The sequence below is a fragment of the Mus caroli genome, unplaced genomic scaffold (genome assembly GCF_978045245.1).
Source record: "Mus caroli unplaced genomic scaffold, Mus_caroli_1 scaffold_8, whole genome shotgun sequence".
Classification (NCBI taxonomy): Eukaryota; Metazoa; Chordata; class Mammalia; order Rodentia; family Muridae; genus Mus; species Mus caroli.
Genome location: NW_028227263.1, coordinates 38736446 through 38750929, shown reverse-complemented (window position 1 = coordinate 38750929; position 14484 = coordinate 38736446). Strand labels below are relative to the sequence as shown.

General features: G+C 47.4%; 2 protein-coding genes across 5 annotated transcripts in view; one reads left to right on the top strand and one right to left on the bottom strand.

Annotated features, from left to right (window-relative positions):
- Window positions 1-4547, top strand: part of Ppfibp2 (PPFIB scaffold protein 2) — a 148112-nt gene extending 143565 nt beyond the window's left edge. The window contains 3 exon segments of the mRNA XM_029479474.2: window positions 895-960; window positions 2053-2084; window positions 2086-4547. Of these exon segments, the coding sequence (XP_029335334.1) occupies window positions 895-960; window positions 2053-2084; window positions 2086-2122 (135 nt within the window). The 3' untranslated portion in view covers window positions 2123-4547.
- Window positions 4548-4684: 137 nt separating this feature from the next.
- Cyb5r2 (cytochrome b5 reductase 2) lies at window positions 4685-12951 on the bottom strand. Of its 4 annotated transcripts, none has more exons than XM_029479475.2 (10): window positions 12835-12951; window positions 12476-12558; window positions 11991-12117; window positions 11715-11787; window positions 9456-9562; window positions 8611-8740; window positions 7979-8062; window positions 7087-7172; window positions 5709-5808; window positions 4685-4925 (listed from the first exon to the last, which is right to left on the bottom strand). In XM_029479475.2, the coding sequence occupies exons 3-10, from the start codon at window positions 12066-12068 to the stop codon at window positions 4753-4755; spliced, it is 831 nt and encodes a 276-aa protein (XP_029335335.1). In that variant the 5' UTR covers window positions 12069-12117; window positions 12476-12558; window positions 12835-12951; the 3' UTR covers window positions 4685-4752. The 4 variants fall into 4 exon arrangements, with proteins under 4 accessions (XP_029335335.1, XP_085697550.1, XP_085697551.1 ...); XM_085841424.1 differs by having other exon boundaries at window positions 12476-12576; window positions 12835-12927; XM_085841425.1 differs by lacking the exon at window positions 12476-12558 and having other exon boundaries at window positions 12835-12921.
- Window positions 12952-14484: the final 1533 nt, after the last annotated feature.

The following is a 14484-nucleotide window of genomic DNA, read 5'->3' as shown; positions in this document are numbered from 1 at the left end:
ACCTCAGATTCAGGTGATGTTTAGCATTTTGGTTCTTAATACATACAGAAGGCTCAGCCATGGTCTGTTACTTAAGACTGCTACCTCCTCTGAAGTCCAGCTAGTAAGAGAAGTGGGCACAAGCTTGCCAGGTTGGGCAACACTAGTGTTTAGTTCTGGTACCCAGTGGTCAATGCTATTGTAGAGTAGGTCAGGCCAGGTTTTGTGTCCTGTTAGTTATGTCCCAGTGAGGGGCCGCATGCACCTGTTTTCAGTCCTTGCATGGGCTTGTATTGCTGCTGAATCTGTGTGGCCTCACGCGACTCTCAATCCCTTAGTGGATCAGCTTTTTCCTCCTACAAGAGGTTGCCCTTGGTGCCTCCATGTCTGCAGCTTCCAGACAAGGAAGACGGAGTAGGCCAGCAGTACCCGAGGAGGAGGGGAGAAGGCAGGCAGGAGGAGGAGACTCCTGTGCCACGAAGAGACTGCAGCCTCCTGAAGATGCCCTCTTACACCACAGCAATGCTATCTGGGCTCCTGTGCCTGGAAATCACCCTCCTGTCCAGTAACCCGGAGGCTTTCACCTCTGTTGCACACTGCTTCTGGAAATAGATGGACCACTGGACACGTGCAAGAGACTGCTGGACAGGCTCTGTCTATGGCCTGCATCTCTACACCGAGTGCTAGTTGCCGAGTGTGGCTTTTGGCAGAGTGTGCGTGCATGCAGTGCAGGAACGGAAACTGCATGGGTCTTACCAGCTGACACTTCTCAGGGCCTAAAACACACCGTGTCCACCCTCCAGGGAAAAATGGCCTGGAGGGGATGCACCTGGGTAGAGGGGGCTTTGCATGCCACTGTCTCTGTAAAGCATGGACTTCACCCGTGTGCTGACTAGGCTGCTGCCCGTTTTACAGATGGCACCTTCTGAAGGCACTGTGACACAGATAGGGCTCCTCTCCCAAGACATCCACCGCCTCACGGTAGGATTCCAACTCCCCTCCTGGTGGCATGGTTAGTAAAGCCCCATGAGCTTGGTGTGGGGCATTGTGGTGTTCATGGCCACAGGAGAGGTAATGATGCTGCTTGATAGTGGATCAGAACCTGAGCCAGCCCTGAGGCACACTGCAGGGCATTGCAGGCTCACAGGCCTTCTGCAGAGTTGAGCCTTTCCTGGTCTCAGCTGGTAATGATATGATGGTACCCAAGTAGTTCTGGGTCACCCATGCAGCCAGACCAAGCTCAGATTCACTTCTGACCAGTGAATCCTGTGCTGCCTTCTTGGCACAGAAGAACATACATTCCTATGGCTCCTCTGATATCATAGATATACCCTGCAAGTTAGGGGAGCCTGCCGTGTCCAAGAATACAAATCATGCCCTTTCCCTGGGGTGGCAGCTTGGTCCCAAGTGAAGACGTTTTGGGGAAGGTAGGAGTGACTCAGGTCCTTATTTGCCTTTTAGTAGCTCTAGGAGCTCAGGTGTGTTGTTGTCCCTCTGAGACTGGCGTTTGTTACTTTCAGATATCCAATACTATTTAGCCCTAATAAAGCAGGGCCAATGATAGCCCTCTTGTAAATCACATGGGAAAACCAGCAGTAGCAAGAAATGGCTACCCACAGTTAGAAAACTGTCTAAAGGCAAAGTAGAAGAGTTCCTTATATCAGTGCCACACAGACTTTGTCTTTTGGCTCACACAGGGAAATTTCTCTGTACAATCTTGGCCCGGGATCTCTAACAAATGTTTGGTGGTCTTGAAATAGTAAGTCTACCTCTAAGGTGAAAGGCTTAGTTTTATATGTTCCTATGTATGGGTGGTGGTGGTAGGGACTGAACCTAAAAAACCGTGCAAGAAAGGCAAGCACTTGCGTATACCAGGCTTTGCCCTCAGCCCATTTTTATCTTAACATTACTGTCTGTCCAACACTTAGTGCGCAGGCTCCTTGGGATACCATAGCTTTGTAGGTCAGTGATGCTGGATATGGGCCACTCCTGGGGTCTGTTTCTTGTGAAAATGCCGTAGAGTAGCCTTGGCCTATGGATTGTTAAACTGCCCCTTTGGCTGTGTTCTTACAGACTCTACTGAGCCAGGACCAACTCCTGAATGACCCGCCTGGCTGTCCCTGATGCTGATGACTGCAGATGACATTCTTCATGGCTGAGAGCCTAGAGAGGCACACGTGGAGCCCCAATGTTCGCCTTAATGGGGAGTTGGCACAGAGCCACCGAGAGATGGGGCTTATGGGCCCCTTTGGATGTAGGCGCTGACCAGAGCAAAAGCAGAGGGGTGGGACAGGTATCCGGTCGTGTCCCCGCGTTTCCCTGTGTCGTCAGCGCTTGCTTTCCACTGCAACTTTTCTACCTTTTATACTTTTATATGCCAACTGCAGATGATCCTGCAGAGGTGAAGGTGGTGTGGTAAATGCAGAACAAAGACAATGAGCTGTTAGTTCATGAAAGCCTGTGATTGGAGGTGGGGAAAGGTTGTATAAGCCGTTCTGTGTGTCATGCAGTGGCTGAGTGAAATGATTTGGGGGGAGGGGTAGTGGACCCTCTGGGGCAGCTTCATAGAAGTATGCATGTCCACTTCCAGAAGCCTGGGCCTCTGAATCAGGACTCTTCTCTTGATTCCCCAACAGCTTTCATCTACCCTCATTCCAAGACACATTTCCCCCTCAGCTGCCTCAAATACAGTGTCTGGTCAAACACCGCCCCCTGGTGGACAGTCTCCAAACTCAAACTTCATTGTTTTTTCCTGTTGTGTCTCATACAAGCCAGTTCCCTCCCAGGCCATGACTATTCTAGTTCCAGCCTTGCTGTCTGATCGCTGTCCCTGGTTTTCTACTTGGTCCCTCACTTTCCTAGACGATCCCTGCCAACCATTCTCCACTTCTGTCACCTAGTCACATTTCTGCTTTGAATTCCTTAGTCGCAGATGGACATGCCATCTTGCCACCTTTGTGCCACCTTTCCACCATCATGCTTACCTTTGTGAGTCCACCGATGTGTCTTTGCTTCACTTCCTTTATTCTTTCTTTTGGTTCCAAATCAACTCTGCCCTTCAGCATTGTGTGCCTCTGAGATGTTCACAGTTCACTTTAAGGTTATATGCACATGTATACCTGATACACAAACCAGCTGAGCTGCTGTAGTCTGTGTGGCCTAAGTGAGTTCCAAGTGTATTGCTTGTAATCAAGTTGCCAGTCACCACTATCCTTGGTCTTCCCTGCAGATGTCATTGGCACCTCTTCTAGCTAGGAAAGCCAAAAGCATCTCCAGGCTTTGTCCAGTGACAAGTGAAATCACCAGAAGGTCTACAGAATGAAAGATCCAATGATGTGGAATGAGTCCAGTGGTGAAAGGCTTTGCAGCTGACCCTAGTGGCACATGCTCGTAATCCTAGTTATTATTAGTTGGAAAGCTGAGGTAGAAGGGTTGTGGGGTTCACAGATGACTTGAGCTACAGAGTGAGTTCAAGGCTAAGCGGGGCAGTGTAGCAGCGAGTGAGCCGTTGTGTCTTTCCCTGAGGGGGTCATTATGATAGAATACACTGAGTACAATTGGGTGAATGAACGAGGGAGTGTCCCTCCCGGGCCTGTTTGAGATGGTGTTTGGCCCCCTGTGGGTGAGATTCAAGGATATAGCAGAGCTCCAGGGAACCCCATTCCTCTCTTCTTTTTCTTGTACCCCCCACCCTCCCGCATGCACACACACACACACGTGCACATTAAGTAGCAAATCCTGCAGCAAGTGCTAACACTGCAGCTACTTTGCCAGTTCTTCCGAAAGGATATAAAATTAAACAGATGCAGGTTTAAAGACAACTCTGCCACCCACTGTCTGAATGGCTGGAGAAATGCATGACTAACGCTGTCTGTTTCCTCCTGTGCGACTTAGAGAACAAAAGCTCCGTAGAACCTCTGGCCCATTAGGAAGATTATAAGGAATGGAGTTGGGGTGAGCTTTAACCCCTGCAGTAGCAGAGCACCAGTATGTTATTCTCACTTTGACCTGCAGGTGGCACTAGTGGTCCCTGTATCATCTGGTTTGAATGATGGGATTTGAAGCACAGCTTCTGGGAAATGGGAAATGAAGAAACGTAACCATGCCAACTTTGACACAGTGCCAAGGTGGAGGATACTAAAATATAAATATCCACAATATTGCCATCTGCTGTACAAAATGCAGAGAGTCAGAAAGGGGTTCCTGGAGCCTACCTACTGTGGATTTAGTGCCCTGACATACAGCTTTTTTTAAAAAAGTGTCTCACAAGGCAAGGAAGACCACACAAGGCCTTTGCCCTCTTGTGAGTTTGGCCTTCAAAGCAGAGAAATGTAAAGAAGGTTCGTAAGTGGTTAGGTTGATAGAGACCTGTTCGGATCCTGCTGGAATGCTATCCCGTAACCGTCGCTATATTGCCAGTTCTGGTCACACCCCTACTCCTTTTCACCCTCACCTCACATCAGCAAGTCCTGGGTTGCCCAGTGTATTTTCTACATATCCACACATTGTAAGCTAAATGCAAAGCAGTCCAGTTTATTCCGCTAAGCCATGGAGAAAGTCATGGAGAAAGTGGCTTCCTTCCCAGCCTCCAAACCTGGAAGCTCCAAAATCACTTTTGTCTTCAGCCCATGAACACTTCTTAGGCCCACAACCAAAAGAACATCATGCCCAAGGGTGCATGGAGAGACACCTTGCAAATACCTGACTTGAACAGGGTGAAGCCAAACTCACTCTAAAACAGAGAGAGGGACCCGCTAAGTAGTGTGGGAGGTGTTAGTAGGTAAAAATCATGTCCTTGGTATAGCCGAGCTGCTCCAGGCTGGGGTGAGCTGCCGCCTGGATCAGAGGTGGTGGGCCACACACCAGGATGAGTGTGTCCTCCCCAGGAGGAGGGAGGTGCTCCTTGATCATGTCAGCGCTAACAAAGCCTGAGCTATACTTCCAGTCTGAAATAAAGCAGAAAGGGAAGAAGCATGGTTCTGCGTTTGTCCCTGATGCTGGAGACCAGGCTGCCCTACAAACGCTTGGAAGTCTGCACTGCTGATTGTCAATAGTTGACTCAAGAAGCAGACATGTGGCTTCCCTGACGTCCATAGCATTTTTGCCAAATTCTAGGCTCAAGCCTTGGATTTGGAGACTCGGGATGCTGTCTCTCTGCTCTAAGCATTGAGTAGAAAGTGGGGCTGTTAGGGGGAGGTGAGGAGGTCACACTGGTGGACAGCTTATAGGTATAGGCAGTGTAGATCAGGGAGGCAGGAGATGTGTAATGCATGATGCAAGGTGCATGGTAGTTCCTGGGATGCTGGGTGAGGCTGCAGGAGCTGGCTGAAGCTCAGCATCTGAAGTCTGGTGTCCAGAAGAGGTTGGAGGTGAGAAGTAGCCATGAGCAGGTACAAGAGGTTAAGGGGCCAGTGGTCATATTAGGTGCAATGTGCTGACTGCAGAGTACATGCTCAATTAGCCTGGTGGCTCAGAGTCTATACTCAGTGCAGTGTGTGGCGTGTGGAAGAGGTATTTAGTGCCTGCCCTTGACTCCCATTAAAAACTGCTGCTCCCAATATCCTCCCACTCAGATTCTTGTATGCCCTATACAGACCAAGAGCCCCCCCAGGCATAATCTCCTATGGAGTAAACCTTAAAGACAAAACAGACAAAAGCTAGAGACTAGTCTATAGGTGTGTCCAAGGGTGGAGCTGGCCCAGAATAAAGGAGAGCAACATGGGTCATACCACTGGGAGGCCTGTCCAGGGTATACCACAGGTTGAACTGTTTGTGATGAGTCGTGGCGGCTTCTTCTAGCTCCTTTCTCAGCAAGATATCCTCTTCTGTCTAGAAAAGAAGGAACATTATAAAGGCCCCTCTAGAAACAGCCAGTATGCCTCCCTAGATTGAACGCATGGGTCTGCACATTCACAACTGAACTGCCGTTGTCCAAGATCAAGAGCTTGCCAGACTCCAGGGGCAGACAAGCTCCTGCTACTCCCTGTCTGAGTGACTAAAGAGCTGGAGGGGCTGAGGGGTGGGGTGGGGTACCAACAGCAAGGCTGCCCTCTGGCTGAAGGACTGGCTGCACAGACCGCCGACTGCATGCAAAAGTCCCCACTCAATTCCCTGCATCTAGGGTCAGGCCTAACAGGCCAAAGGACTCAAGCTTAGTGCAGGTTGGTCTTCTCTGAGGAGCCAGGGGAAGGTGGGGCTAGTGATGTGTGGAAGAGGAAGGTGGTCTACATTTGCTTCTGGGAAAAGTGGACCAAGGCTCCAAGAGAGTGCCCAGGCTTGGGTCATCAACTCCCCCATGGCTCTTGTCCAGTAATTCTACTTCTGGCTTTGTTTCAGAAAATAAAAGTTAACAATTACTCATAATTACTTGTTTATGACCAAAATCTGGAAAGAACCTGAATGAATATTTAGTAAAACATAACTTTGGTGTGAATATTTAAACTTAGCAAGAGGAAAATGCCTATGTTGATACTACTAAGTGAAGAAAACTGTGCGTGTATGAGGATGTATCATGTATAGATTACATAATACATATAGGGAAAAAGACAAATGGATGCATGTATATTCTTCTGAACTTAGAATGTCCAGCAGGAACACCCATTATTTAATACTCAGAATAACACAGACGGGCTGGTGAGATGGCTCAGTGGGTAAGAGCACCCGACTGCTCTTCCGAAGGTCCGGAGTTCAAATCCCAGCAACCACATGGTGGCTCACAACCATCCATAACGAGATCTGACTCCCTCTTCTGGAGTGTCTGAAGACAGCTACAGTGTACTTACATATAATAAATAAATAAATAAATAAATAAATAAATCTTTAAAAAAAAAAAAGAATAACACAGACTGGGAATTGAGGAGAAAGTTCAGTGTATGGAGTAGGACTGTAGGGAAGATAGGAGTTAAGCAGAAACAAACAGGTTAGGCCTGGCTTTAGCTTCTTCAGCTACCAGCAGCAGACTTGCTGAGCCTACTAAGCCTCCCACAGCCGCAGGCAGCCAAGCAGCATGCCCTCAGGCAATGGGGGAGGAATGAATTCATACAGAGGCTGGACTGGGAACATTCCATGCTACTGCAGCAGACTCTGGGCTGACTCTGCAGAACTGACCTGGTTAGCAAAGAGGAGGGACATCCTGGTCTCATCGCTGGTGTCCTTGGTGATGTGGCAAATCAGCTGTAGCATGGGCGTAATGCCTGCAAAACAGTGGGCAGGCCAGTTTGCTCCCATTTCCAGTGCCCCAGTTTCTGGCCTTTAGTGGATTAACATGTTCACCGGTTCTCTTTCTACCATTTCCCCTTCTGTCCCCCAAACCCAAAGTGGGGAAGAATACCCTAGATTTTGGTGTTCCTTTCTAATGCAACAGAAGGTCAAAGGCCCCTTTTCCTTTTTGAGACAGGGTTTCAAGTATCCCAGGGTGGCCTTGACTCATTATGTAGCCAAGGAATGCCCTTGAACTTTTGATCATGTTAAGTACTGGAGTTACAATGTGTCTCCATGCCTGGTTTTATATGATACTGTGGATTGAACCCAGGGCCTCCTGTGCTAGGCAAACACTCTACCAACTGAGCCACATGCTCAGCCCTTCTTTTAAATGTTCCTGTGACAAAAGGAAAAAAACATTCTGTGAGCTAGTTAAAAAAAAAAAAAAAAGGATGATTCTGAGCCTGGGTGTTCAGGTAGCACACACACACACACACAGAGGCCAGAGCCAGTGAACATTAAAACTGTCTGTGATGGTTCCTAATCCTGTATGTCTCCTAAGAGTTCATTCTCGAAGGATTTGGAAAGTCAGGCTGGAACTGGATCTTCCACTATTTTGGAGCCAGTGAGCAAAGCCTGCCTGGCCTGGTCACACAGCCCTGACTTGAGAGGGAGCAGAGGAATGGGGTTAGATTCAGTGTCTGACTCCACATTCCCACTACCACAGCTGGGAAGGAATCTCATAGGGTCAAAGAACTCCTAAGTTAGAAAGGTCTTTGAGAAACCCTGAAAATCTTACCTGTGCCTCCAGCAATCATCCCCAGGTGATGAACCAGCTTTTTTTCAGGCTCACTTGTTTTGTTTGCTTTGATTAAAAGGGTTCCTAGAAATATAAAGATGATTTTGACTTCTGCAGCCCTTGTCTGGCAGTCTACAAAAGATGTCTGAGTCTTAGGAGGCAGGTCCAGCTAAGGGAGAGGTTGTAGCGTCCCAAACCATTCTGACACAGTAGCTTCATAGGCCACCTCTGGTATGCCAGTGTACAGAGTGGAAATCAAGGCTGGGCATCCCAGGGACTAGCTGGGCCTCTTCTTAGGCAAGCTGAAATGACCTGGGAGCCTCTTAGAGCCCCCTCCATTGCAATGGTGGATGAGTGAGTAAATGGAGAATCTGGGTGAATGATTAGTGTACATTCCTCCCATTGTACTCATCAGCAGGCACCGTTCATATATCTGTGCAGAGACAGTGATGAGCGTATGCATGTGTGAAATAAGTTTGAGCAGTGACAGAAGTCACTCTAAGTGCATTTGTGGGAATGAAAGTCTGAAGACTGGAAGTACAAGCCCGTGTGCCCTAGGGCTGAGGAAGACCACAGAATGACCACAGGAGGAATCTCCAAGCTGTGAGACCCCACTGAGCAGCACCTGGTACCTGGCTCATTGTAGAACAGGCGCCCTGTTGGCCCCCGAAAAAGGATGGTATCCCCAATTTTCATGTTCTCCAAGTACTGAGTCATCTTCCCTCCTTCAGGATACTTGGGGTGCACATTTTTGAAGTAGATCTGAAAAGCAGTTATGGGTCCTTTACACTTCTGTGCCTTTGGCTGTAGTTACACACAAGTGGAAAGCGCACTTGGAATCGGACATCATGCAAGTGAATACTTTCACACTCACTGTGAACAATTTAACAATTTATTTCTGTTTCCACAATAAAATATCCCGTAAAAAAACAGTTTAAGGGAGAAAGGGTTTATTTTAGCTTATAATTCCAGGTTAAAGTCTATCTTTGCAGGAAAGTCTAGGCAGGAACTTGAAGCAGCTTACCACATCACATCCAACAGGGAGAAATGAATGTATGCATGCATGCATGCCTGGCAGTGCTCAGCTCATTCTCTGCACTTTAACAGTCCAGTGTCCTCTGCCTAGGGGATGGTGCTACCCACAATGGGCTGGATCTTTCTACATCAATTAATACAATCAAGACAATCCACCACACACATTTCCTCAAGCCAACCTAATATATATATACACAGTCCCTCGTTGAGACTCTTCTCAGGTGATTTCTACATAGTGTGAAGTTGACAGATTAACCACAGCAATCCTTTGAGACACTACAGGATAAAGTGTAGCATAGCTGATAAATGAGATTATTGAAAAGCACTGTACAGGCCATAAGTATCCCCCCCCACCCCCAGAGAAAAAAACACCGCTCTCCACTCTACTACGATTAGGATACCTGGGAGTTCTAGACAGCTGGGTAAGATGGGCATTATTTACCTTTATAATTAAGTCCACAAAGCCTTGATCATCGTCACTGGAGACAGGTGTGTAAGCCCTGATCACCAATTCATTGTTAATTTGTGCCAAGAGATGGACATAGTTACCTACAAAAATGTATCAAATGTTAAACCTGAGGATAGTAAGTAGAACTCAGGAATCATCCAAAGATTCACTTTGATAACACTTACCCAGCCAAGATCACACTATAATTCTTAGAGTAAGACTGATTTAAAGGTGGGGTTGGACACTAAAAATATCAGGAAGGAGCCAGGTGTAGTGGCACATACCTGCAATTCTAGCACTTGGACCTTAGAGACTGACTTGAGTTCAAAGCTAATCTGAGCTATAAATTGCAGTTCTGCCTGGTCTAAGAGTGGGATCTGGTCTCAAAAAAAATCAGATTTTTTTTTTCTGTTTAAAGAAAACTATTGTCTTCATAAAGGTTTTTCTTCCTGACCTGGAGTCTGGGAGGGAGTCACCAGTACCCCATCTGTGTTCCAGGATAGAACAGGGCTTAGCCTCATGAATGCTGTGGGGTCCCAGGACCTGGATAGTCCTATTTCAAATAAAGTAGCAATGTGTGCAATCTAGCCATTGGCTCTACTGAGAGGCACCAGGGACATTTATGCTATGTCTTTGCCTGTCCAGAGTAGAATTCTATAGACTTGGGGGGAGGGCAAAGACATGAGTTTAGACTATAGCCTGATGGCAGATACTGGGTCAGATTGAAGTACAGACTTCAGGGACCAAGACAATTAGTATTGAGGGGAGGAACTGCATCAAGGAATGCTAAAAGCTAGAAGCAAAAGAAGGTTCAGGACAGGTTCAGATGAAGTAGAAATTAAGTATGCTTGAGAAATTAGAAATACAGGTAGAAATAGAAACACACAGAGAGAGACAGAGATGAAGAGGGGGCAAAAAGGAAGAGGGGATTGGGATGGATGCTTGAGGGCACAGAGGCTAGTTCATAATGCTAAGCAGTGTATGCTTGGGACATAGGGACTAGCTGATAATGTTAAGCAGTGTAAATCTGGGTCTTGGTGGAGTCCCTTGAGGCTAAGGGGCAAATTTATAGAAATAGCCTGATTGGGCACCAGGGTCACTTGAGAACACAGGCCTGAAGCACCAGCTTCCTTCTGAGAGCTCACCTGAAACTGGGGACCTACAAAGTCAGTCACTGAATCCCCACACAGAATGAAGCTGTGTTCTGGGTCCCAGGGTCCAACCTCCTCCCATCATTGTGTTAGTGGAGCTGTGAGGCGTCCAGTTTTCCTATCAAGACTCTTAGAGGGCACTACATTGCCCTGTCCCTCTGACCACACAGCTTCCACTGGGGCTGAAGAGAAAGCAGGTCAGAGAAGTCTCTACAAATTCTATTTCTCAAGTGGCTTGTGCTTTCATGCTGCCTCCCAACAGGGTGATGACAGACGGGCTAAGCAGAGGAATGGAACGCCCAGTGACAGAGGAGTGAGGAACAGCAAGCAGGCTCGGGATCCCGGCAGGACTCCTCAGAATATAATCTCATCACTTGGCAGAGTTGAAGTCAGAGCTTTCTTTGAAAGTAGGTCATTAGTAAGGCTGTCCTCTAGGAGACAAGGGGCAGGGCTTCTCAATCCCACCTTTGTTCCTTAGATTTTTCATCTTATGAGCTGTCTAGAGATGTTACTGATGAAACTAGAAGTGGGACAATTCAAGAGGTTAGCTGGGATTGGTTTCCACAGTGAGTCCCTCCTCAAGTGGGTCTCAGGACCCCTCAGATAATCCATCCAGTTAGGGCATTTGCATTGCTAGTGATTCCCATGTATATTGGGCCTTGACTACAAGGGAACATCTGTTCTTGTCATCCCTGAACAACACAACAAAGTTTCTGAATTTTCACATCCATTATTCATTTTACCCTCACTATACCTGAAGTAGGCAGAAAGGTCTGGGAAATACTATTTTATAGATGGAAGAAGGTCAGAGATGGTGAGGGACTGGCCTTAAATTGCATGGACAGGAGCCTTTAACGAGATCTTAAACTTCCTGACTCTAAGCGTACGTCTTATCAGTGTTCCTCAAGCTATATTCTATTGTGACAGTCCAAGTGGGGTAATGGGGACACTGTCCTCAAGTCCAGCTGCCTATTCCCTCTATTCACATGGTCCAGGGTTATATCAGGGTACCCTCCATATCCCACAAGAATGGGAATCCATTGCTAATAGGAGCCAAGTACTCAAACACTCAGACTTAGAGATGTCACCAAGCACTGCTCACCGACAGGAAGCCCCAGGACATGGTCTGGTGAGGGCAGCCCAAAGCGGAACCTTCTGGTGTTGTGACTGATGTGCTGGTTAGAAAAAGAAGAAGAAGAAAGAGGTAGGCAGGTTCTGTTGACTCTCTAGGAGTTTTGCTTTGTGGTCCAGATCTTTAGAAAGGTGCTCCATTTGGTCCCGAGGTGACTGATCACCTCACATCCCCAACTAGCATTCTCCCCCCACCCCCTACCCTCCTCTTTCACCTAACCGGAGGGAGGTTTAGGTGACCCACTACCTCCTTCTCAATCAAGGGCAGCGGGTACTTGGCTTCAGGATCCTGTAAGGTGATAAGATCTTTCTTCTTGACACTCATTTTCGTCAGGGCTATGAGAATCACGGTGGCCCCGGTGACAGATTTGGTCCTGGCAGATACAGTGTGAAGATAGACCTCAGATTTCACCCATGTTGGGCTAGGCAGCTCTAAGCCTGGCTGATTTTATGTCTTACAGGACTAGCAGAGAGAAAGGTATTAATACAGAAGGCTCTCTCTGGGACCAGAGTGCAGAGGTTAGCTGCAGGTCCAAGAAGACCCCTGGACCAGGCTTGCCACCTATCCCAGAGTGCTAGTGTCTCCAGGCCCTCATTGACCATCTGCCTCCATCCTGGCTTCAGCCAAAGGTGCAATGGCTGGGGAGGAGTGATCACATTCGTTTAACAAGCCACCGGGGAATGACTGTGGGATCCTTACCAGCTAACAGCAAGGCTGGGGACAGAGCTCACCTCTCTAGAGACTTGCCACACTCACTTCGGATTCCGCTGGAGCAGTGGAGCAGTGAGTGGCTTGGGGACTCACTAGCACCTTCCTATGACAACGCAAGTAACTGAGGCAAACATATACTTGTAAGAGGCGTGGCCAACCTCCCTATAATAGCCCTCAACTCCACCCAGCTCCTCCCTCACTAGGCCAGTTTGTTCTCATCCCAACCTGTTGCAGAAAAGTCTGCAGCTTAGCCCTGAGGCCCACTATCCCAACCAGCTGGGAAACCGCTCATGAATTCTGCCCAGGCCTCCACCTGCTGCTGTTCTGTTCGCCTAGCCCTAGGTTCCTTCCTGCCCCGCGCTTTCCCGGCAGAACTCACCTGGAGCGAGATGCCCGACTTGTCCTCGAGATGAACAGTGCCTTTGATGGTGGGGATGATGAAACATCCGGCAGTGGCCACTGAGGAGCTGACTCCTGCCCCATAGCGACAGATTCGAGCTTCTATGTCACATGACTCTGGCACAGGACTAGCCCGGGCGCTTCTGCAGCTGGCCCGGTGGGAATGGGGCTTATCTCCAAGATCCCAATGCAGGGATCCCTCTGCTTCTTGACTTTGCCTGCGCATGCCAGCAGCCTTGAGGAAAATTCAGCCTCCCCAGCTTGTTAACATCCTGGCAAGACGAAGAAAGGGGTTGCTGTAAACTTGTTTACAATGCAAACTGAAGAAATGGGAGTTGCAGCCTAGAGGAAGACTGCATATCTTATTTAACATGCTTCCTGAGCTGCTTTACTCGAGCCTCCCAGGACCAAGTGTTTGCAGGATGGAGGTGACTGCAGCCTGTCTTTAGTGGGAGACAGGACCGGACTCTCAGAGGCAGGAAGGATGAGAAGTTCAGATTATGAGGATTCTTCACAATGCATTTCAGAACCTTGGTTTCCTCTTCCCCGCTTGCAAGTGGCAAAAGGAAAACTCATTTCATAGTGAGTTGACGGTCAACTTTGGCAACTCAGTAAAACCATCTTAAAGTTGAAAAGCAAACACACAAACACCAGCCCAACAACAACAACAACAACAACAACAACAACAACAACAACAACAGCAAAGGACTGAGATACAGGACATGGTTAGCTTACCATGTGTGAGTCCCTGAGTTTTTAGTCTCTGGTAGAGAGAGGGGGAAAGCCCAGATTGTAAAATGGTATTTCATGAAGGTATTTGCATCAAATCATTAGCTCCAACGAGAGACATGTACCCCCAACAGCAGGACTAGGAAGCCTCAGGTCCCCAGAACTGAAGTTATAAGCAGTTGTCAGCTACCCAGTCTGGATGCTGGAAGCCAAATTCTACTTCTCTATAAGAGTGAGCCCTCTTAACTGCGGAGTCATTTCCCCAAGTCTTAAAATAATCTTTGCTATATAAATAATTTCCCATTATTAGAGATGAAATCAATCCACACAGTAATGAGATGAACATACTCCTTACTTTTACAAGAAGAACTAAATCTTGGCTGAATATTTGATTCCACACAAGGTAGTTGAGGAATCTTCAACGTTTTTCAGAGTTTATATATATATATATATATATATATATATATATAATTGTTGATGCTGAAACTCAACATTTTGTACATACATAGGAAAAAAGTCAGAAGTATGTCTAGGGCTTGTCAGAAGTTGCTTGAAATTCTGCCCCAATCTCAAGCAAAATTTCATATATATTATGAAATTCAAGTTGGTAGCTCAAACAGCAATTTTAAAAAACAAACCCCGTGACACAATCCAGCCCAGAAGAGATACCAGTGTGATATTTATGTGCTAAAGAATGATGGCAAAGAAATAATGTCTTTGTTTTTATCATTAAATAGTATATTTCTTTTTCATCAATTTATTTATTCATTTTACATCCTGATATCAGCCTCCTCCCCCAACCCCCCTCTCACAGCTCCTTGCAGCATTTCCCCCCTCCTCTTCTCTTCTGAGGAGGTAGAGTATCCCCCACCGCCAGAATCACCCCACCATGGCACACCAA